At 39.1% G+C, this 24828-nt stretch overlaps 1 protein-coding gene across 1 annotated transcript in view; it reads left to right on the top strand.

Annotated features, from left to right (window-relative positions):
- The window catches only part of Itgb1 (integrin subunit beta 1), a 50342-nt gene that overhangs the window by 11250 nt on the left and 14264 nt on the right, over nucleotides 1-24828 (top strand). The window contains exons 2-9 of the mRNA XM_028767717.1: nucleotides 9450-9516; nucleotides 11156-11241; nucleotides 14386-14608; nucleotides 17037-17207; nucleotides 17787-18025; nucleotides 19833-19988; nucleotides 21106-21201; nucleotides 21489-21578. Of these exons, the coding sequence (XP_028623550.1) occupies nucleotides 9450-9516; nucleotides 11156-11241; nucleotides 14386-14608; nucleotides 17037-17207; nucleotides 17787-18025; nucleotides 19833-19988; nucleotides 21106-21201; nucleotides 21489-21578 (1128 nt within the window). The remainder of the gene's footprint in view (nucleotides 1-9449; nucleotides 9517-11155; nucleotides 11242-14385; nucleotides 14609-17036; nucleotides 17208-17786; nucleotides 18026-19832; nucleotides 19989-21105; nucleotides 21202-21488; nucleotides 21579-24828) is intronic.

Raw genomic sequence — 24828 nt, 5'->3', positions numbered from 1 at the left:
GAAGGTTACACTTATCTGTGAGTATAAGGACAGACATTTATAGATTTTTCTCAGTGATTATGGTGATTTGGTAAACTAGAGGTGGTAGATTCTCCTTGAATAACTATGACTTCACAAGAACTGAGTAGTTAGCTAGATTTTCAGTAGCAGGCATGGTTTTCCTCTTGTTGAGCATGGTTTTCCTCTTGGTGAGACAGTGCTACATTCAATTAGACTTAATAATTATTGTCAGTTAGACAATAACCAACCAGGTTATCTCTCTCCATGGTGCCATGCTGTTTGTTGTTGGAGTTTGTAGGCATCATAGCTGGGTAGGACTGTTGTTTGCTTCCCTCTTTTGGAAGCTTGCATGGTGCGTTCTGGTACCATGGAAGCTAGTCCTCAGGGAGGGGACAGTCAGGTTGAGTATGATCTTTGAGCCAAGTACTTGGTGCTATACCTCTGAATAAGACATTAAGATCTTGTTCTCTTGCCCCCCACCCCCACCCCTGCCCGATCCATTGAAGGAAAGACCAATATTAAAAGTAGTTACAGATGAGTAAAATATTAGAATGAACCTCCTTAAATTAGTGTGTACAGTGGCTGCTGGGCCCATATCTCTTCTCCATAGTGCTATTGCCCATTTCCTGTGTCCTCGGTTATCCTGGTTTCCAATGTGAGGAGGAATTGATAGGGGGGTAGCTTTGTTGTGGTGAAAACTAGCATGCCCATATTCAGTGTCATACATTTCCAGTAGACTGAGTGACTGCTCTGCTCCAGGGCGGCCTGTCTTTATCATTTGTCTATTCCCTTTCCATGTCTTTGTTACTTTTAGTCTGCTCTCAGCCTTCTTTTCTTCCTAAATTTTCATTTCTTCATAATACTGTGGATATTCACTTGAATAATGATCTCTTCTGTGCATATCTCTGACTCCAGCCTATCTCCTGAGATCCACATTTGTGTCCCCACTTTCCTTAATTAAACAAATATCAGAGCCTATAAGTAATCACCTTAACCACCTAACTGTAGACTTGTTGTTTGCGTTTCCTCATTGCTATTGTGGTGTACATTTTGACACAATGAACTTTTTTTTTTTTTTAAGATACAGACTCACCGTCTTACCATATATTTCATGCTAGCCTTTGATTTTCATTCTTCTTGCTTTAATTTTTCTTGAGTGTTTGGATTATAGACATGAGGCAACACATGTCTGTGTGATCAACTCTGCCTGCCTGTAAGATGTCAATCTTGTCCCTATCCTGTTCTCCCCTAATTTCCTGCTGTGTTTATATAATTATGGTCTATCTTGCCACAGGCTTTTCTGTTTCTCAACTATGACAATAAACAAAATTTAACCTCTTGTAATCTGGTTCCTGTCTGCATGTTTGCTCTTACTCAGTTCTTGGTATTTCCAGCACATAATGCAAATCTTAGAACTACTTTTAAGATTTTAAAAATAAAATGTATATTTTTGATAAAGACTTCTGTGGTTATTTGAATGAAAATGGCCCCCATAGGCTCATAGGAAGTGGCATTGTGAAGTAGTGCCCTTGTTGGAGTAGGTGTGGCCTTGTTGGAGGAATTGTGTCACTTGGGGTGAGCTTTGAGGTTTTAGGTGCTCAAGCTAGGCCCAATGTCATTCTCTCTTCCTGCTGCATGCTGATCCTGATGTAAAACAAAACTCTCAGTGACCTCTCCAACACCATGAGTACCTGTGCTACCATGCTTCTATCCTGCCATCTCCCTATAGTTAGACAGTTAGGTGTCTTTAGTACACCATGTCCTGTGTTGATGTAAAACACAGCCTGGACCTCAGAAGGGATAGTGCATTCTAGAGCCAAATATGACTGACCATGACCTGGGAACACAGATTTAGGTTATCCTAGATTCCATGTTCCAGTTTAATATGTAGTTTTATGTAACAGAACAAAGAAAACCATAAATCAAGATACTTTCCAAGTACAGTGGTAGAAGGAAACGTTAGAGAGAAGGGTTACAGCTGAGTAGGGAAATCTGGCTTCAGATGCCAGCTGGTGGAAGCTGATCATCTGCTAAGTTAGTCCATTCTAAAGGATAACTAGTGCTCTGTTTCTACATTCTTAATGCCTTATCTAATGGAGGGCTGTATTGGTTACTTTGCTGTTGCTGTGATAAAATGCCATGACCAAGATAATTTAAGGACGAGTTTGTTTTGGCTTATGGTTTCATAAGAGTAAGAGTCCATCATTCTAGAATGTCATGGCAGCTTTAATAAGAAGCTGTGAGATCACATCCTCAACCATAAACATGAAGCTGGAAGTGGTACAAGTTTTTTAATTTCAAGACCTGCTCCCAGTGATAAATTTTCTCTACCCAGACTAAATTTTCATTAATAGGGATCCCAAAATGGGATGAAGTGTTCAGATACCTGAGCCTATGGGAGACATTTCTAATGCAAACTACTGTAAGGGCAGTAGATGGCTGTTAAGAGGGTAAAGACAAGATTTTTTAGCTCTGAACTTGCAACATTCCAAATTCTCCAGTCACTGAAGATCTAGTTAATCAGCCTCACAGATGGTTCAGTTTGAAATGCAGCTTCTTTTGGAGACTTCCACTTACAGTGACAAGCATCACATTTTATATATGTGGTAGCCACATTTTACTCATTAAATATCATTCATGTCTCCCGTTTTTAGGAAAGGTTCATTAGGATATGATTTAGGTCAAGTTGATTAGTAGGCAGGTGAGCAGTCTTTAAGGAGAGAAGAATAGCTGGTATCATAGTCTCAGCTGTCAACCTGACACAAACCTAGAGTCATCTGGAAAGGGGGAACTTCATTGGATTGACTTGTGGGCATGTTTCTGGGGCATTTTCTTGATTGCTAATTGATGTAGGTGGGCCCATCCCACCACCAGCTCTGCTGTCCCTAGGGTGGTAGACCCGGGCTGATTAAGATAGTTTACCCGAGCAAGCCAGAGGAAGCAGCCCAGCAAACAGTGTTCCTCTATGAGTGAGCTCCTGTACTGACTTCCTTCAGTGATAGACCTGGAAGTATAAAACCTTTACACTTTTTTTTTTCTCCCCAAGTTGGTTTTGGTCAGTGTTTTATCACAGCAACATAAAGCAAACTAGAACATATGGTAAAAGCCATCAACGGGAGAAAAAAACCTCCTAGATTATATCATTAAAATCTAATAGTCATTATGATCCAGATCTGATTTTTTAAAAGATTTATTTATTTTATGTATATAAGTACACTGTAGCTGTCTTCAGACACACCAGAAGAATGCATCAGATCCCATTACGGATGGTTGTGAGCCACCATGTGGGTGCTGGGAATTGAACTCAGGACCTCTGGAAGAGCAGCTAGTGCTCTTAACTTCTGAGCCATCTCTCCAGCCACAGATCTGATTTTTAACTGTCTATATTTGACATAACATGGGATCCATATTAGAGTAATATATAAAATTTAAACTAATCAAGAATATTGTTTGGACTAATGGAGTGAAGTTAACAACAACTTTGTAAGTAGTCTAATTATTTGGATCTAGTTAATTCCCCCCCCCCTTAGGAAAGACTTCATTATTAGTTTTTTTGGCAGTGATAATTTGGATTTAAAATATAGTACTCCCAAACTGGAGGGTGGGTTTTTTTTTTTTTTTTTTTTTGTTGAAATGTTTTCATCAATTGAAAAACTAGATTTCTTTAATCTAAATAAAAACAGAATCATGAGTTTTTTCCTTAAAAACACAAAGAAGACTCTTGAATGTTCTAAACATGAAAACAAGATTTAAATAAGGTAGATGTTTAGGATAAGTAAACAGTCATAACAAAAATGATTATGAAAGGAAGGATAGTCTCATAAATTCATTAAAACCAAGATTAGCAATAATTTATCACTTAGGAGTATACCAAGTGAAATACTAAATACCACAAACAAAGATATCTAATTCTAAAAGGATTTTAAGAAACATAAAAAGTTAGAGAAATGTTTAATTATATGAGGCACTTGAGTATTGGCCAGCATTTCTGAATAAAATTATGAATGCACTCTCAGATGCATATTTAATGTAAGAAACGTGAATCAGAAAGCTGATTTCATTTGTAATCTAGGAGTAGGTAAGGTGTATCTAGTTAGAATCTTTTTGTCCAGTCAGAATGGAGTTGTTTATAAATATCTGGTTTTTCTTACTCTTTGAAAAAGAATATAACTAGTTCTGCATTTTAGTTAAAATAATTAAAAGTATTTGTTTTTCTAAGTGATCTTTTGTTAACATTTTAAAGAGTATATCAGAATAGATCAATACTTAAGGAAACCTTACTGTTATAAACAGAATCAAGCCCTGATTTTATCTGAGGTTTTTGAATTTTGACTTTAAAAATTTGATAAGGCAAACATACACATACAAAACCATATTCACTTTCTATTAAAGTTTCATTTTGACTGTTTCTACAACATACTTTAATCTTTAAAAATAATTCTCATCTATTTTTACTTTGGAACAATCTTTATCTTTTTAGACAAAGTCCTTTCATACCCCAAAGCATTTTTTCTTTAACTTTATTTAACCAAAAATGTGTGTATGTCTTTCTGTCTCTCTGTCTCTCTGTCTCTGTCTCTCTCTCTCTCCTCTAGCATACAAACAAACACATATCATTTATATCTTAATTAATTATTTTTGAAATAGGGTCTGGAACTCTTATACCAAGCTGTCCTAAAACTCAGAGATCTATCTGCCTCTGCCTCCTGGGATCAAAGTGCTAGGATCAAAGGCATGTGCCATCATTCCTGGCTTAGAAAACATTTTTTAATAAGATATTTTTAAAAGAGCTGGCCAGTGGTGGTGCACACCTTTAGTCCCAGCACTTGGGAGGCAGAGGCAGGTGGATTTCTGAGTTCAAGGCCAGCCTTGTCTACAGAGTGAGTTCCAGGACAGCCAGGGCTATACAGAGAAACCCTGTCTCGGAAAAAAAAACCAAAAACAAAAGAACTCCAGATTATCTGTAAACTTTAAGGCATCTTTGTTGAAGTCTGTTGGTCATGCTACTGCTGGGGGCCATGTTGATGTGCATGGCCTGAAGCCATGTTGATGTCTGTAGTCTGTGCTGCCACCAAGGGCCATGTTGGTTTCAATGGCACTGCTGCACTGGGGGACCAAAGAGTTACCCCCAGAGGTCTTGTTGATTGTCTGTAGTCTGTACTGGTGCTGAGGGTCATGATGGTGTCCATGGTCTTTGTTGCAGCTGAGAGCTATGTTGATGGCCTGTACTTTCATGGGAGACCATGCTGAGTGAGGTCTGTGGTCCATGTTGACATGAGAGGCCATGTGGATGTCTATCCACGATCTGCTCTTCTGCTAGTCAGAAGCTTCTTTTGCAGTGGTATTGACTACTGCAGACTCACAGTTGAGAATGAGAGACATAGAAGGCTTCTGTGACAGCCCCTTACCTCTTCCCACCCCCAAGAAAAAGAGTCTAGGCAGGAAGCAATCAAAGAGAACTCTTAAAAATTGTTGTAGGGATGCTGAAGTGTGGCTCTTCACAGTTGATAGCTTCTAGCAAGGTGGAGAAGTTTTCTTTAAGGGGTTAGCTTCTGGGAGTTTGGCTGTGCTCCATCAAGTATATGGACAATACAAATTGGACTTGGACTTGGTATAGGGTTTTTGTTGTTCTTTTTTGGGAGAGGGTTATATGGGTTGGGAGTAAGTCTGGGAGGATTGGGAAGTGAGTGTGATTGGGCACATAATCAATAAAAATACTATGATGGAAAAAAGATGTCTTTGTAAAAGTCTTGAAGAGGATTTTTAAAAGGACTATTTTTTTTCTTTTTGAGTTGTATCTTACATATGCTATGATAGAGACTGAAAAACCTTTTTGTTTTTAAGAGGCAGTAGTGGTAAAAAAAATCTTTAGAATCTTTAGTGTTTACATGTATGTATTCACACATATATACAAACATTAGATCTAAAGTACACAGGTAAATCATCCTCTTAATCCTTTGAATAAAGAGTTTAGCATCTCAAAGGAGGGCAATTATCTCATAGGAAAAATTATAGCTTGGAGCAGGAGTAGGTTACTTCTGCTTTGCCCTCATGGACTGACTATAACTTTGGTTGTTTTTTGTCAATTTGACACAAACCTAGACATACCTAGGAAGAGAGAATCTCAATGGGATGAATGGCCCTATCAGATTTGTCCTCACTTGGGGGATATTTTGTTGATTGGTGATTGAAGTGGGTGGACCTAGCTCACTGTGTGGGGGGTATCAGCCCTGGGCAGGTCAAGAGTGTATAAGAAACCAGGCTGAGCAAGCTACAGTGACCAAGCCAGTGAGCAGGAGTTTCCCATGGTCTTTACTGCAGTTCCTGTCTTCAGGTTTCTGTCTTCAGTTTTTTGATGGTGGACTGTGACCTGTAAGCTAAAAACCCTTTCCTCCTTAGGTTGCTTTGGTCTTTAACACAGCAATAGAAATCTAAGTAGGATAGCTGGCAGTAAATGACTATTAAGAGGGATAATGATGGCTCAAGATAGTTTGGCTCTGAACTTGGAACATTCCAGACTCTCCAGTCATTGCATTTCAAACCAGCATTGCCGATCAGTTTGAAATGCAGTTTCTTTCTGGAGACTTTATCTATACTCCCCCTCTTCATAAAAGTGATTATACTGTATTGTCATTGTTTACATTTTTTTGTCTATGAGTTGATAGTTTCTTGAGGCAATATTTGTATTTCTAGAGATCACATACAATCAGACATGACAGCCTGAAGAAGATTAAGAGAGCAGGCCAGTAGAGTACAAGGAACAGAGGTGTTAGGAAAGAAGACTGGAAAGACTTGACCTACCTTCCATTCTGCTGCTGTGATAAAACACTCTGACCAAAAGCAACCTGGGGAAGGGTTTATTTTTCTAGTCAAGTTTATAAGTGAACAGATGAAGGCTGTAAGGTAAGGCCTGAGAAGGTTTCTTTTTCAGGATTAGTGCATGCATAGTAAGGAGTATCTGAATTCATCAGCTGTAGTAGTTTGAGGAGATGAAATGCAGACCAGACCAGTTAACAACCTTTGGTTATGAAAAGCAAATAAAAGATTAGGACCATTGTCAAGGTGTTTTCTGTGTTGTCCTCCTCTGATGATGAGTTGTCTTCAGTGAGATGCCATTGCTAGGGATGCTCTAAGCCCCTTTTCTCTACATAAGAGTCATTTGCTGAATAGGTCTTCTTACATAACCCACGGTTATAGCTTTAAGTCTGGGAAGGACATCCATGTGAACTGTGATGTAGTCTTTCTCAAGCCTTCCCCCGCTCTGCCTCATGCAGGCACTTTGGCCCAGATTCCAGTTGTGCTGCCTCCCTCAGGGCCACTCTCAAGTATGGTCTCAGTCTCATGCTCCCAGCTCTTGCTTTCTCTTGTTACTGTCATTGTCCTTAGAGTCCTGCTGAATTCTTAACTTCTTCCTGTCCCTAAAACCCAGCTTGAAAGCCACCAAGCAATAGCTCCTCTGTTTCCTTTTGGCCTACAGACTCTTTCAGAAGAGTTGATGACTGTCTCCAAGATGTTTGGAGACAGTTCTAGTTCTCTCAGCTGTTCTTGAACACTAGAATTTTGTTTTGTCTGCTTCTGAGCTTGGCACACTTTCAGAGGCATGAGGCCCTTAGTAGGTTCTTTGGCCTATCATGATATGTAGAAGCAGACGTCTGTGGCACTTATAGCAATGGTTTAAAGTAATGTATCTCAGAATATTGGGGAATATTATCTTTTTCATTCTATCATAGTGTGTCTCTCTGACTTGTATATTTTGGCAGATTTCTCAAGGCTGATCAGCAGGTATTAAAGTAGCCTGAAGGAATATATCTTCCCTCATACTGTGATCATCCACTTCCACAGGAGTGGCATGTTCTCTGTCCTTAGTCATCAGTGGCTGTATTTAAGTTGTTGAGAATTTCAACCTGTATTGATTTATTACATTGGCCTTAGGCAGACCTTAGAACATCATACTTTTGTGACACTCAGGTTTTATTCACCTCTTGGATGCAGTCCCAAGCCATCTGCATCAGCCTGTCAGCCGCAGGAGAGACTCATTTCCTGGAGTAAGCCTGATTGAGGATGGATGACTCCTAGAGCTACCTCTCTTGTCTCTGGGAAGTCTGCATGAACAGTGGAGCAAAAATGTTTATCCCAAGATTGGGACCATGTCTCACTGCACAGTAGCATGTCTGGCTTAACTTCTCATATGAAAGGGGCCTGAGACCAGGACAAAGTTTTCTGTGCTTTGGGAAGAGCTGGTTCTTTAAAAGAAGTATTCAGGATTAACATAGAATTTAAAGAACTTTTCTTTTTTTTTAAAGGTAGGTCTTGACTTACCATGTAGGGAAGGATGATGACTCTGTACTTCTAATTCTCCTGCCTCCACTTTCCCAATGTTCCTTCTTTTCCTGGGTCTCAGAATTTTGGACAGAATTTTGCTGTGTAGATCAGACTGGGCTTGAACTTATGATAATCATCCTGCCTCTGCCTCTTAAGTTCTGGGATTATGCCCATGCCAGCATTCCTTGCTCCCCTTTCAGTCTGTGGGTGAATCAGATGTATATGCATGTGCACTAGGCTGGAAGTGTCTATGAACAGTAGGCAGTTAACATGTTAGCTGACCAGTCTGCAGTCTCAGCCGTCTTTGAACATATTTGGTTAGGAATGAAAACATGGGTTGAATAGAAGTAGAGAGAGTGATTAACATACAGTGCCTGTTTAACATACAGAATATTACCTGATCTCCCTATCCCTGAGATTCTGAAGGACACTACGGACTCTTGGTTTAGTAAGGCATTTTGTTGTGGAAAGTTGAGGGAATAAAGCTAGTATTTTATCAATTCCATGCATGGGTAATTTTCTTATAAAAGAAAAAAAATAACAGGAATTAATGATAATGATATAATGATAATGATAATAAAATAATAATAATGAACCAGTGAGTTTATCAGGGTTACTCACAGCAATATGGATAATGGGTTACTCTCAGGAGTAACACATAAAACAATTGAGTCGGAGCCTTGCATATGATGTTATGTTTTAGCCTGAGGAGGAATAAAAACTCTTTGAGTTGTCAGCATGGGATGACTGATTCAGTTCTGGAAAGTACCCTTGGTTCTGAGGTAACTGGGCCTCTGAATGTGCCTATTAGGCTGAGAGCCCCAGGAGACTGTGTAGATGGACATTCTACAGGACAAGCTGCCACGGCTTTCTGCTTTGGTTTCTTTAGGATGTGTGTAATTTTGTGACATTTAATTGAATGCTAAGACATTTCAATTAGAGACAACAGAAACACATTCTGCAAGTGTGGTGTGAAGTGTTGGAGTAGTGTGGGTGAAAGGTAACCGTCTGGAAGAAGGCAAATGACAGTGTAGAGGAGTTTGAAGAGAAATAGATTGAGAGAAAAAGGAGAGAAGGTTCAACGTGATATTTTTTCTATCAATAATAATACACATTTTCTGTTATAGATGAATTTGCAACTGGTTTTCTGGATTGGATTGATGAGCTTGATTTGTTCTGTATTTGGCCAAACAGGTAAAAAAAAGGGGGGGGCTTTTTTGTTTTGTTTTTTGTTATATCTTTATTTCAGAATCTTGTATCAATAGTCGTTGGTCAGTTAGATTCTGGAGAGGAGAGCAACCCTCCATTAGATCACAGTACTCCTTCTGAAAATTTGCAGCACCTGTCTCACTATGAATGAAAAGCAGAGGTTTCCAAGGAGCCTGCAGGGGTCTTCATCATCAGTTAATCATCTCTGACTTCATCATGAGGATTGTGAGATCCCAGATGATAGTATATCATAGGTCACTTAGAAATATTTGGAGAATATGAGAGTACCAGGGACCAGAACAAAGGCAGAGGCATGTAATATATTCAGAAGCAAATAAAATAAACATGTACCTTGGTGGATTACGAAAGTGTGTCCATTAGCTTCTAAAAAGTAAAAGTAGGCTGGACATGGTGGCACATGTCTGTAATCCCAGCACTCGGGAGGGAGAAATAGTCAGGAGGATCATGAGTTTTAGGCTAGCCTGTGCTAGATACAACCCCCATTCTCCTCAATTTAGAAAATCTAGTGGGTTGGGATATAGTTCAGTCAAAGCTCTGTGTTCTGAGCAGACAAAAACAAAAACAAAAAAACAAAAAATGAGATAGAGAAAGGGGGAGGAAAGGGTTATGAAGGGAGAGAGGGAAGAGAGAGAGGGGAGGGAGAGGAGGGGAAACTCAGGTGAAGTTTACTTTCTAGAAGGAACTCTTATTCTGTGATCAAGAAGTCTTGTGTAGTTAGTATTAGCATATCTATAAGAGCAGGTAACAACCTGAAGATGGTTTAAATTTCTCTGGCAACCATGACAATTTACATCTGGAATAATTGATACCTGGTTCTACTGTCTAGATTTTTAAAAAGCATAGTATATAAAATAATTAGAATTATCTGACCTCAGGAAAATGATGTAAGATACTGAGTAGGAAATGATGCATAAAATCTACAGCCTCCAGAAACTGTATCCTGAGGACCACACCAAAAATAGGTAGAGTAGTTATCTTTTGGTGAGTAGATTGTGGACAATCTCTAAATTTTTTATTTTAAGCATGGTTTACATTCTAATCCAAAAACGAGACAGTCTTTACTAGTATTTACTACAAGAAAAATTGTGCCAGTCTAGATTGAGTCAAAGAAACGCAAGCTCAAGTGGGTATGGATTGGATGAATATGGACTTGGCAGTTATTTGACATATGAAAAGTAGAGTGGAAGCCCTGAAGACACTTATGTGGTATGGGCATGAGATTGTAAGTCATAGGAAAAGGCAAAACTTGACCTTGGTTTACGAGTACCAGGACATTTATAACCTCTCAGAACAATAGGTGCTGAAATTACACTTTTCAACAGGATGGTCTGCTGGTGTGTAGTTAGGCTAATGGTACCTAGTGTGTCATACAAAAGACAAGATGACTGTCCTTTGTGGTTCTCAGTGTCAAGGGGATCCCAGACCATTAGGTTTTCTTTGAAGTAGCCTAGTATAGTTTAGTAACTAGGCTTCATTTGGTCATTTTAACATGTATGTTTATTTGCATATTACTGGTCTCTGTCTTTCTTGTGATCTATTCATTTTTTTCCTTTGAAACTTTAAAGTTACTGAAAAGTGCAGTTTTTTGTTTCTTTTTTAACAGATAAAAATAGATGTTTAAAAGCAAATGCCAAATCTTGTGGAGAATGTATACAAGCAGGGCCAAATTGTGGATGGTGTACAAATACGGTAAGACTTTTGATTCTGTTCTATTTATTCTCTGATTTTTAGCCTTATTCAAAGCCTTGTCCTTGGGAAGTACCAGATAAGATATACCATTTTAATTAATGTTTATTGAATAGTATATGGTAGTCAGAATTATGCTATTTGACAAAATACATGTTTTAGTTAATTTTGTATTGTTGTGACAAAATACCATTATCAAGTCAACTTATAAAACAAACAAAACATTTAATTTGGGCCTCAAAGCAGAGTGTCAGTCCATGGCCATCCTGGCTTTGAGCATGGCAGCAGACAGACAGGCACTGAGCTGGGGCAGTAGTTGAAAGTTTACATCCTGATCCACAGTATGAGGTAGAGAGAGCTAACTGGGAGTGGTATGGGATTTTTGGAAGCTCAAAGCCTAACCCCAGTGAAAGGAAATATTATACAAATTTCAGAGTTTGCTTAAGGATTTCTGTACTTTGTCCCTTATACAATGCTTATTAAAATTGCAGTGAATTAATTTGAGGTTATGTTAGATCAAAGGTTCATTGTATATGTCTTCACTCAGTTGTTTGGACTTAAATTGTAAGATCAGCTTTGACTAGGTAAGGTTCAACTGTAGATAAACTATGGACCCATAAAATGAATGCTGTTGGTACCAGCAGCTGCCAGATAAATAGAACCCCTCTCTTTTAATCCACCATTTCTAACTGCAACAACTGGTAAAACATGAACTATATTCCTCATTTTCCAAAGAAGGAAGGCAAGAGCTTCCATTGGACTTTCATAAATACTCTTTGTCATGTTATGATGGGTTCATTTCAGAGGTTCCATTTATCTGGCAGCTGTTGGTACCTACAGCATTCATTTTATGGGCGCATAGTTTATCTATAGTTGAGACTTAACCTAATCAGAGCTGAATACTATAGCTTCTGAAATCTGGGGCATAACTTATCAATTACTAAAGGTTCTTGTAGAATGTATTCAGTGGAATTTTATTGGGTGTTATGAGGCTCCTTGATTGGTTAAATATTTGGGAATGGGACAGGCATTGTGGCTCACGTCTTTAATCCCAGCACTTGGAAGGCAGAGGGAGGCGATCTCTATGAGTCTACAAGGTGAGTTCTAGGACAGCCAGGGCTACACAGAGAAACCCTGTCTTGAAATTCCAACAACAACAACAAAACCCAAATACAAACAAACAAACAAAAGGAATGGGAGAATTCCCCTCAGATCTTGTGTGCTTTGTTGGATTTTGATATTTAAAAATAAATAATCAGATTTCAGTTTTGACCTTTGACCCTGGTCATTCTTTCTAGGTATCTCTTTAATTGTGAGAATACTCTTGCTTTGTTACATTTGCCTAAAAAAATACTTTTAACAGCCATTGTTTGTTCTTAGTTTTGTGCTGTATATGTACACATTCATATGTGTGCATTGAAAGTGAGCAAAACAACACAGTCTATCTTCTCTGTTGCTTTCCAACTTATTTTTTGTTACAGGATCTCTGATTGAACCTGGGGCTTGCTGTTTCAGCTAGACTGGCTGACCACTGGGTCCCAGTCTGAGAACCCACTGTTTCTGTCCTCCATTATTGGGAGCCCAAGTTACAGATGTTCACTGCCTTGTGCAGCTTTTAGGTCGGTGCTAGGGATCATAACTAAGATCCTCATGTTTGCAAAGCAGGCACTTTACCCATTAAGCCATCTCCCTAGTCCCCACCTTTTATGTGTGTGTATATTTATTCATACAATGTTAGGACCTTTAAAAAAGTTCAAGGTTGTCTTAGGGTTTTACTGCTGTAAACAGAAACCATGACCAAGGCAACTCTTATAAAGATAACATTTAACTGGGACTGGCTTCCAAGTTCAGAGATTCAGTCCAGTATCATTAAGGTGGGAACATGGCAGTGTCCAGGCAGGCTGAGAGTTCTACATCTTTATCTGAAGACTGCTAGAAGATTGGCTCCCAGGGAGCTAGGATGGTCTTAAAACCCATGCTCACAATGACAAACTTCTTCCAACAAGGCCATACCTCCTAATAGTGCCACTCCCTGGGCCAAATATATTTAAACCATCACAAAGGTAAAACTCTGGGGAGAAAGCTGTGAGAAGAGCATTGTCTGCTCTTCCAGAAAACTGAGGGTCTATTCTCAGGACTTACATGGTGGCTTACAGTCTCACCTGTAACTTCAGTCACAGGGTATATGACACCCTCTTCTGGCCTCTGTGGGTACTGCACACATGTGGTATAGAGATGCACATGCAGGCAAGACACCCAAACAAGTAAAATAAAATTTAAGAAAAACAATAAAAATATCTCATTTAGTAGCATGTGTTTAAAAAATTTTTAGTCAGATAGCAATGGCACATGCCTTTAATCTCAGCACTGGGGAGACAGAAGCAGGCAGATGTCTGAGTTTGAGGATAGCCTGGTCTGTATAGAGTGAGTTCCCGGCTACACAGAGAAACCTTGTCATAAAAAGGTTTTTAGTCAGGGAAGTTCATGCTATATTTTACACACACACATACACACACACACACACACACACACATACACACACAATTAATTGGGATGTATTTAGGCTAATGTGCTTTTCCTAAAGATCTAGTTGTTTAAAATGCTCTGCTAGGAAGTTCTTCAAAGGACTTTTCTAAGAGAAAAAAAATACTGTCTGATGTGTCAGTTTATCCATAATTAGGTGCTGCTAAGTATGCCAAGAACTGAAGGACGTAGTTAGTATTGACACACTGTGAATTTGAAAGGTGGGACTTTTAAAATATGTATAAAGTCTGGGAAAAGATAATACTTTCTCGCTGGACAGTGGTGGCACACGCCTTTAGTCCCAGCACTTGGGAGGCAGAGGCAGGTGGATTTCTGACTTCGAGGCCAGCTTGGTCTACAGAGTGAGTTCCAGAACATCCAGGGCTACACAGAGAAACCCTGTCTTGAAAAACTAAAAAAAAAAAAAAAAAAAAAAGATAGTACTTTCTCAGTCGGTTTACTTGTTTTTATATAAGAGCACATACTATGATGTGGATTTTGTTAAGCTAGAAATGAACTACTTTAGATTAAGTCATTTTATTTTTGTAATTTGTTTACATGCAGTAAAAGTCATATCAAAATGCTTGTTATATTTTTTATTGATGTATTTTATATTTCATTTAGACATTTTTACAAGAAGGACTGCCTACTTCTGCACGATGTGATGATCTAGAAGCTTTGAAAAAGAAGGGTTGCCAGCCAAGTGACATAGAGAATCCCAGAGGCTCCCAAACTATAAAGAAAAATAAAAATGTTACCAATCGCAGCAAAGGGATGGCAGAGAAGCTCCGGCCAGAAGACATTACTCAGATCCAACCACAACAGCTGCTTCTAAAGTTGCGGTCAGGTACCTCTATCCCTACTTAAGTTTTCCATAGCAAATTTGTACAAGCCTTTTCCCAGTCTCTTGATGGTTCATTTGGGTAAACTGGTACCCAAAGATAGGGCATAAGTTAAATTTTAGCGGACATAACCTCTCTTTTGTTGTTTTTTGAGTCAAAGTTTCTCTGTGTAGCCCTGGCTGTCCTGGAACTTGCTCTGTAGACCAGGCTGGCTTCAATCTCAGAGATCTGCTTGTCTCTGCTTCCCAAGTGCTGGAATTAAAGGTGTATGCCACATCTTTGATTTCCGGCCAAAATTTTTGTAACACATACTACTTTTAATAATTTAAAATCTTACATTCTGTTAAAAGCAAATCCTGCTAAAGATTCAGAAAGCACCAATTAAATTCACTGAGTTTTAAAAATAATAGCATCCATCTGTTAGTGTAATTTCATAATATTTTTAATATTTTCATCCGTGCATTTGTTTAGTGCCATTTAAATACTAACGTTTTTATAAGTGCTCATGGCCATCCCACCTCTGAAGCAGACAATGCCCTCTTTCTGCCTGTCATCCTTCCATCCTGTTTCTGCTGCCTGGCTAAACCAGCCTAGGAAGTAGACATTGTTATCATTTGAGTGTGGAATGTCCCACTTAGGCTGGTGTATGGGAATATTTGTTCTTGGCTTGTAGTGCTGTTTTGGGAGTCTGTGGAGCCTTCAGTTGCTGAGGCTTGGCTGACAGAGTGTGTGTCTCTGGGGGTGGGGTTTAGCTTCCTGAGTGTGTCAATATATAGAGTGCTGCTCCCTCTTGGATTTGCTGTTACTCTAACTTCTGTGGCCTCCTTGAAACTGAGCCAAAAATAAATCTTCCTTCTAAGTTGCAGTATCAGGAAAAGTTCTTACTATAGACTTGTATATCCACTCTAGTGGAATACTACTATCATTTTTGAGCTACAGACTTGCAGGATCCTGATCAGGATATTCATTATGTTTTTGCCTAAATCACATTTTATTTTAATCATCATTACTTAAAAACATTTTTTAAGTTTACTTATTTTATATGCATATTTTGCCTATATGAATATATACATATATGCACCATGTGTGTGCCTGGTGCCTGCAGAGATCGGAAGTTATCAGATCCCTTGGAACTGAAGTATGGCTATAAGCTAACATATGGTAGGAAACAAACCTAGGCCCTAGTAAGAGCAGCAAGTGCTCTTACTAGTTATTTCTCTCTCTGTGGGAAGTTTGTAAGACTTGGCTCTCTTCTTGAACTTGGGAACCCATGTCTTTGCTGGTTTTTCTCATTCCCTTCCAATTGCTTCCAATTTCCTTTTTGTGTTTTCTTCCCTTCATCCCTCTACATTTAGATTAAGAGTTGGTTTTCCTCTCACCATCATTGGAAATTATTCATATTCTGCAATGACATAAACTTTTCAGGTTAGCTCTGTACCCATTCTCCAGCTGCCTGCCAGAAAGTCATGGAGAATAGATTGTTTTTAATCTAAGCAGACCTTCCATTTTTCTCCCATGTTTGTGTTTTATTTGTGGTACTGGAGATAGAATTTAGGATTTCTCATGTACTGGGCAAATGCTCTACCACTAAGCTGCCTTCCAGTTCTGTGCTTTGTAAGTAAATAACATGTAACAACTTTTACCTCTCTCACCTTCTTCATTTTACAGTTCAGGCTTCATCTCTTGCTATCGATCTTTTTGTAGTTCTGACTTCACCTCTGTAACTTCCTGTTACAACTGTAAAGTAAAACTAAATTGTTACTCACCTACATGTAGCAGTGCCTTTACACAAAGAGCATTTCACTCCTAACTTTAATTTCTGTCTAGAATGTGCCTTGCTTTCATTCTGCCAAAACTTATGGTGTTCTGATTTTCTCATAAGTTTCTGTGTAAATTACCTTATGATTACAATAACAACTGCTTGAAATAATGTATAAAAAGGTAAAGCTTATTTTGGGCCATAGTAGTTTTCATCTGATAGAGTGGCCTGTTGCTCTGAGCTTGTGGTGATGTACAATGTCATGGTGGAGCATCTGGGAGATAATACAGAAAGGAGGAGGTCCTATATACTCCAGGGCACATCACTGCTAACCCAAACCTCCTGCTGGTCCTCACCTCTCAAACTTCCCACTGCCTCTTGATAGTACCAACACATGGGCAGATCCAAACTGTAGCATAATTATTTTTATCTTGTGGGTTACTGGTAGGGGGCATTGGCTTTATCGTTTTTTGCCTCCCTAAGTCTTGGTGTTGTAAGTAGTTGGTTAAAAAAATTCAAGTATGTGCCTATTTAGGATTTAACAAAATTCTTAGGTTTTGTAAAAATTATACACTTAAGACTACATATTTGAACATGTAAATTGGACTTATTATTTTTCTCATTTTATATTGATTGCTGACCATCTAATTTCAGTTTTGAATCTCGTTAATTAGGAGAACCACAGAAGTTTACATTAAAATTCAAGAGGGCTGAAGACTACCCTATTGATCTCTACTACCTTATGGATCTCTCCTACTCTATGAAAGATGATCTGGAAAATGTGAAGAGTCTTGGGACGGATTTGATGAATGAAATGAGGAGGATTACTTCAGACTTCCACATTGGTAGGAATGTTGGGAACGTTTTGTGTGTGTGTGTGTGTGTGTGTGTGAGAGAGGGGGGCTTCTGCATGTGTGCAGAGCAGGCTGTTGAGTGTCTTAGGTTACCACTTTCTGTCTCATTTCTATGAGACATGGTTTATCACTTACCTAGGTTTGTGGCCTGTAATTTCCTATCTTTTCCTGCAATAGTGCTGGGGTACAGGTGTGTATGGCCACACCTGGCCTTTTACCTGGGTGCTAGGATCTGAACTTATCCTCATACTGATGCAGCAGGAGGTCTTGCCCACTATGCAGTTTCTGCAGCCTCCATACTTGGCTTTAGAAAAAGATGTGCGTTTAGAGTTGGTGAGAGATGGCTCAGTGGATAAGGGTCTTGCCTCTGAGTGTGATGACTGAGTTCAGTCTCCAAAATCAGTTCCTGCTTGTCCTTTGACCTCCAGACATGCATTGTGGTATATGTGTGTGTACCCTTCCAATAAATAAATAAATACATAAATAAATACATAAATAAATATCAATTTAAGTGATATAAGTTTGTTGGTCTCTGCCCACTCATCTATCCAAGTGTATTCTTTTCTTTAGGCTTTGGCTCATTTGTGGAGAAAACTGTGATGCCGTATATTAGTACAACCCCAGCAAAGCTAAGAAATCCTTGTACAAGTGAACAAAACTGCACCAGCCCATTTAGCTACAAAAATGTGCTTAAACTTACTCACAGAGGAGAGCTTTTCAATGAACTTGTTAGTCAGCAGCGCATATCTGGAAACTTGGACTCTCCAGAAGGTGGTTTTGATGCAATCATGCAAGTTGCAGTTTGTGGAGTAAGTGATTTCTACAAAGGACTGTTAGCATTGTCAGTGGGGGTTTATCTTAAGTGTGTTTTTACTAAAGTTAGAACGAAATGACTGTAGCTACTATAAGATTACCTTGAGGAGCCCTAATGACTAATGTCAGTTCTTTTTTCTGTTTGTTTGTTTGTGTTTTGTTTTTCGAGACAGGGTTTCTCTGTGTAGCCCTGGCTGTCTAATGTCAGTTCTTAAGTTCCCACTGCTGCTTTCTTGGGTATCTTTAATCATTGCATCTCTCTTTGAGCCAGAAAGGGAGTTCACACCCAAGGAATTTGAAAGGCCAGTATGCTATTTATTTGAAACAGTGGAACATAGACTTTAGCTGGTTTAGGTTTTTGGAAGAGGCTGAGGTTTTCAAACTTTGTGGCTCTGTACTGGAGATGTAACTGATGTTGCCTGAGGTGTCTCCAGGAACTCTGAATATGCCATGTGGAATAGTGTCTCACACCATGTTCCTCAGGTCAGTTTTCTGCTCTGGTTGTTGCCTTTGAGACATGTCTTCCTTTCATGTCTTAATAATAAACAGAAAGAACTTTGAAAGGCCTGATTGAGGAGCTATATGACAACTTAGGTTTGTAATAAAAGTAGTAATAGAATATTTATGGTTTAATTATAAGGCTTTCAGGGATAGTAAGCCTTAGTAAGCCTGGTTCTGTTCTAGACTAGAACATAAGCACTAGATTAGGGACCAGTGTTTATGATCCATGGGTATTTCTGATTGATTTTTTTTTTTCTTTTTTGAGATATGGTCTTGCTGTGTGGCCCAGCCTATCCTTGAACTTGTCGAGATGTTTTTGCCTCTGCCTCCTGAGTACTAGCATTCCAAGTGTGCTCTACCACACCAGACCCCCAGTGATCTTTTAATGGGGACTGAGGCTGAGAGTAGAAAACATTGTTAGGTCAGTAAAGCTAGTCTGGAGTAAGTATAAAGCATTGTTTTAGTGTAGAGGGAGGATTTTCCTGTCCTTCCTGCTCCTAGGCAGTTGACTTGGTGTCTTTAGAGCTGTGCCTTTTGGAAAAGTTAACAGACAGCCCACAGGACAGTGGTAAGGACTATCGCAGTGATCTGTGTGAAGTACACATAGACACTCAACATATACTGACCGCTGTTCTTATTTTTGACTAATTTGTGTTGTTACTTTAAATTTAGAAAAAAAAATGTAATTACATAATAGAAGAGGATTTTCACGTTGCTTAAATTCTTTGTTGAATAAGCTAGTGAAATTACAAATGAACTGATTTCATGTAGGGATTTAAAATACAGCAAGATCTTTGACAATTTTTCCTATAGTAAGAAAGTGAAACTAGGTATGGTGGTGCATGTCTAAAATCCCAGTATTTAGGAGTTAGGAGCAGGGGAATTAAAAGTTCAGGGCTATCCTTAACTACACAGTAAGTTTGAGGCCAGCATAGATTGCATAAAAGGGTGCTTCAAAAATGTAAAGCCTAGTGTAAGAGAGCTGATAAAGTTTAGTAGGTAGCAGGGGTGGATAGGAACAGGAGCCAGGGTGTGGGTAATAGCAGGTCTAGACTGAGTCTCTTTATGTATTCATTATATACTCAGTACCCCTACTAAAAAGCAGACTCTGAATTGAGGCCAGCAAGAAGAAGCTGTAAAGTTCTGGAGGACCATCTTTGCACTGACAACAGCATTAGCACTGAGAAAAGAAAGGCAATGATACAGAATTAGGTTAAAAGTGCAGTTGTAGTTTGTGAATCTGAAAGCATTTATGTTGAGTTACTATGGACAGTGTCTGCAGTTGACCTTTTTCTTTTAAAGTCGCTGATTGGCTGGAGGAATGTAACACGACTGCTGGTGTTTTCCACGGATGCTGGGTTCCACTTTGCTGGAGATGGGAAACTTGGTGGTATTGTTTTACCCAATGATGGACAATGTCACCTGGAAAATAATGTATATACAATGAGCCATTACTATGTAAGTACTTAGGCCTGCCTAGTGAATGAGTTTTGGTGATTTTAGTGTGTAATCCTGAGCATGTGAAAGGCAGGGTTTGCAGCTTTCTTGTTTTGTTAAGTGTGGGCCATGATGATGGCTGGGAGAGCTGCATTGCTGCTTGTAAAAATCTGGCAATGTGCTGTTCTGTCTGGGTGGTAGCAATGCTGAGATCCACCTGACTCCTCACTTGGATACATCATTTTTCAGCCTTGCTGGTCATATTTCTAAATGTGCAATTTTTATATCTTTTTTTATTTTTTTTTTTAAAGATTTATTTATTCATTTTATGTATGTGAGCACAGACACACCAGAAGAGGGCATTGGATCCCATTACAGATGGTTGTGAGCCACCATATGATTGCTGGGAATTGAACTCAGGACCTTTGGAAGAGCAGTCAGTGCTGTTAACCACTGAGCCATCTCTCCAGCCTTACCCTCTACATGTTTTGACTTAAAAGTACACACTCTGGCTTTCATTGAAAGCAAATATAGGCACATCATTCATATTCTAGAAGAAATCCAGTATTGGTGAATCTTAGTCTTAAGTGCTAGATAACAAACCTTTAGTTCTGGTTCCTTAATTTCACAGTCCTCACATTTAAAGTGCATAGATTGTCTTGCATTTAAAACCTCTTAAAATGGGGCTGGAGAGATGTTCAGTAGTTAAGAGCACTCAGCAGCTCTTCCAGAGACCAGGGTTCAATTCCCAGCAGCCACATGGCTGCTCACACCTTTCTGTAACTCTGTCTAGTTCCAGGGCTTCTGATACTCTCACACAGATATGCATGCAGACAAAACACCAGTGAACATAAAAATAAATTTTATAAAATTATATAAAATGCCTTAAAATTTGGAAGTTCTTAAACATATAAAAGAGAAACACATGAGCCAGCTTAGCAATTATTTGCAGTTGATATTCTTTCTTGAAAGCAGTCTTGTGTGGGTGATCTGGTTATGAATGCTTATCAATTCAAATACTGTAATCTTATTAATTGAGAATAAGCCTGGACTATAGAGTGAGACCCAAACAAAATAAAGCCTCATCATTGATTATACAATGTATTTATATATTAAATTATATTGCTTGATTCCTTAGGATTATCCTTCAATTGCTCACCTTGTTCAGAAACTAAGTGAAAATAATATTCAGACGATTTTTGCAGTTACTGAAGAGTTTCAGCCTGTTTACAAGGTAATAAAAAGAATGAAAGTTATATATCTTTCCCATTGTTTAGTCATTAGTAGCTGAATTATGTATTTGGAGTGTAAGAAAATGCCACGAGGCATTTATATTCAGTAGCTAGACTGAATTTGACAAATGTCATTTATGTTCATTTTAGTTGCATATTACTAGGATTGTTATTTTAAGTTTGACTTTGAAAGATACTTAGGAAATGAAGTGTCAAAATACTTATTACTTTAAAATGGATTTTAATTGGTTGAAAAAGTAATATTTATGTTTCACATATTTAATTTCAGGAATTGAAGAATTTGATTCCTAAGTCAGCAGTGGGCACACTGTCTGGAAACTCTAGTAATGTGATCCAGTTGATCATCGATGCCTATAATGTGAGTATGCTTTTAAATGCTGTCAGCTTCATGCCACGCCTTAAATAAAACACCCTTTGTATACACTTCAGCAAGCCAAAGAAACCATGCAAAATGTGAATTTAAATTCCATGTCTGGAGGAAAAACTTGATATCATTTTAGTGTTTGAAAACATAATTTAAGCAAAGCAGTAATATTTTGATAAAGGCATATGCATAATTTATGTCATTAGGTCATATATCTCCTAATTGGAACAAGAGTAAAACACAACTGACATTTTGGTATATACAGTTTTTCCTTTTTCCTTTTTTTAAAATTTTTTTTTAGGATATTTTATTTACATTTCAGATGTTATCCCCTTACCCCATTTCCCACCCCACCCCTCAAGGAACCCCCTATCCCATCCCCTCTCCTCCTGCTTCTATGAGGATCTCCCCCCCAACTCCCACCTCCCCACCCTCAAATTCCCCCACACTCGGCGTCCAGCCTTCATGGGACCAAGGATCTCCTCTCCCACCTGTGCCAGACAGGGCCATCCTCCATATACAGCTGGAGCCATGAGTCCCTCCCTATGTGCTCCCAGGCTGGTGGTTTAGACCCTGGGAACTCTGATTGTTTGCTATTGTTGCTCTCCTTATGGGGCCACAAAACCTTTCAGCTCCTTCAGTCTTCTTTCTAACTCCTCCATTGGGAACCCCTTGATCAGTTCAATGGTTAGCTGTGACCATCCACCTCTGAATATGTCAGACTCAGGCAGACCTCTAAGGAGACAGCTATATCAGGCTCCTGTCAGCATACACTTCCTGGCATCCACATCAGAGTCTACCTTTGGTGATTGCACATGGGATGGATACCCAGGTGGAATGGTCTCCAGACAGCTGCTCCTTCATTTTCTGTCCCACACTTTGTCTCCGTATTTGCTCCCTTGAGTATTTTGTTACTCCTTCTAAGAAGGACCAAAACATCCACACTTGGTCTTCCTTCTTCATGAGCTTCATGTGGTCTGTGAGTTGAATCTTGGGTATTTCAAACTTCTGGGCTTATATCCAATAATAGTGAGTGAATACCATGTGTGTTCTTTTGTGATTGGCTTACCTCACTCAGGATATTTTCTAGTTCATCCATTTACCCAAGAATTTCTCAAATTCATTGTTTTTAATAGCTGAGTAATACTCCATTGTGTAAATGTACCACATTTTTGTATCCATTCCTACGTTGAAGGACATCTGGGTTCTTTCCAGCTTCTGGCTATTATAAATAAGGCTGCTATGAACATAGTAGAGCATATGTCCTTGTTATATGTTGGAGCATCTTCTGGGTATATGCCTAGGAGTGGTATAGCTGGATCCTCGGGTAATGCTATGTCCAATTTTCTGAGGAACCGCCAGACTGATTTCCAGAGTGGTTGCACCATCTTGCAATCCCACCCGCAATGGAGGAGTGTTCCTCTTTCTCCACATCCTAGCCAGCATCCACTATCTTCTGAGTTTTTGATCTTAGCCATTTTGACTGGTGTGAGGTGGAATCTCAGGGTTGTTTTGATTTGCATTTCCCTGATGACTAAGGATGCTGAACATTTCTTTAGGTGCTTCTTGGCCATTCGAGTTTCCTCAGTTGAGAAATTTTTGTTTAGCTCTGTACCCCATCTTTTAATAGGGTTATTTGGTTGTCTGGAGTCTAAATTTCTTGAGTTCTTTGTATATATTGGATATGAGCCCTCTATTGGATGTGGGGTTGGTAAAGATCACTTCCATATCTGTTGGTTGCCGTTTTGTCCTATTGACAGTGTCCTTTGCCTTACAGAAACTTTGCAATTTTATGAAGTCCCATTTAAATCTTCTTTTTCTTCCCTAAAGTCACCTTTATCGATGCATCGTTTTTATTTTTGTTGCCCTGGCAGTCTTGGAATTCACTATGTAGACCAAGCTGGCTTTGAATGCACAGAGATCTACCTGCGTCTGCCTCTCAAGTACTATGATGAAAGGTGTACATCTGGCTAGCTTTACCTGTTTTGATGAATGATGCCTGACATTTTTTTACTTTTTTTCTTTTTCACAAGACAGACTTTTTTGTTTTCAGTAGTAATTACACACTCACGAATGTATATACATAGGTATATCATTCAGGAACTGAAACTACATCAGAATTCTACATCTGTAGAATGCATGTGATGATTCCCAGTAAGCACCAGCCCAGTGATCATTTAAAATGACCCACAGGCGCTTGCAATTTCATGGAGACTGTTATTCACTGTATACACCATTTTCTATATCTTTGTTAGGTTAATTTAGATTAAAAACTATTGTTTTTAACTGTGAGACAGAGGAGAGAAGAGAGAGACAGAGAGAGACAGAGAGAGAGAGAGAGAGAGACAGAGAGAGAGAGAGAGACAGAGAGAGACAGAGAGAGACAGAGACAGCAACAGAGAGAGAGAGACAGAAGAGAGAGAGAGACAGAGAGAGAGAGAGAGAGAGAGAGAGAGAGAGTGTGAGAGTGTATGTGTGTGTGTTTGTAGGTGCCATGATATGTGTGTGTTATAAAACAACTTGTGGGAGTTAGTTCTCTCCTACCATGTGCATTTTGGATCAAACTCAGGTTGTGAGGTGTGGTGGCAGGTGTCTTTTACACTCTGATACATCTTGCCAGCCCTCAAATTCTTTGAGATCGAATCAGAAGGCCCAATACCTTGACTTCTCGGTATTTCCGAGGATCTGAATTTGTGATCTTTTTGCCTCCACCACCTAGGTATGCTATATCATGCCTGGCTTTGAACTTCACATTGATTTCTACACATGCTTAAGGTCCCAAGACATTTTGGAAAGACTTTGACTTAGAGGGATTAAAGACAAGATTCTATTTGTTTTTCATCCTCCCATTCCAGCTTCTCTCTTGACAGATTGTTTTTCTCACTGCTATCCCTTTAGGGGTGTTGCTTTAGTGAAGTTTCCATTGCTGTGAAGAGACACCATGACCAAAGGACAACATTTAATTGGTGCTGGTTTACACTTTCAGAGGTTCAGTCCGTTATCATCATGGCAGGAAGCATGGCAGTGTGCAGGACATGGTGCTAGAGGAGCCGAGAGTTCTGCATCTTGATCTGACTGCAGCCAAGAGAGGCTGTCTCATGGGCAACTAAGAGGAGGGTCTTTTCTACGTAAAATTAAGCCTGAGCATAGGATTTCAAAGCCCACCTACACAGTGACATACTTCCTCCAACAAGACCACACCTCTCAATAGTGCCATTTCCCATAAGCCAAGCTTATTCAAACC

The sequence above is a fragment of the Grammomys surdaster genome, unplaced genomic scaffold (genome assembly GCF_004785775.1).
Source record: "Grammomys surdaster isolate TR1022 unplaced genomic scaffold, NIH_TR_1.0 181, whole genome shotgun sequence".
NCBI lineage: Eukaryota > Metazoa > Chordata > Mammalia > Rodentia > Muridae > Grammomys > Grammomys surdaster.
This window is presented reverse-complemented; position numbering and strand designations above follow the sequence as displayed.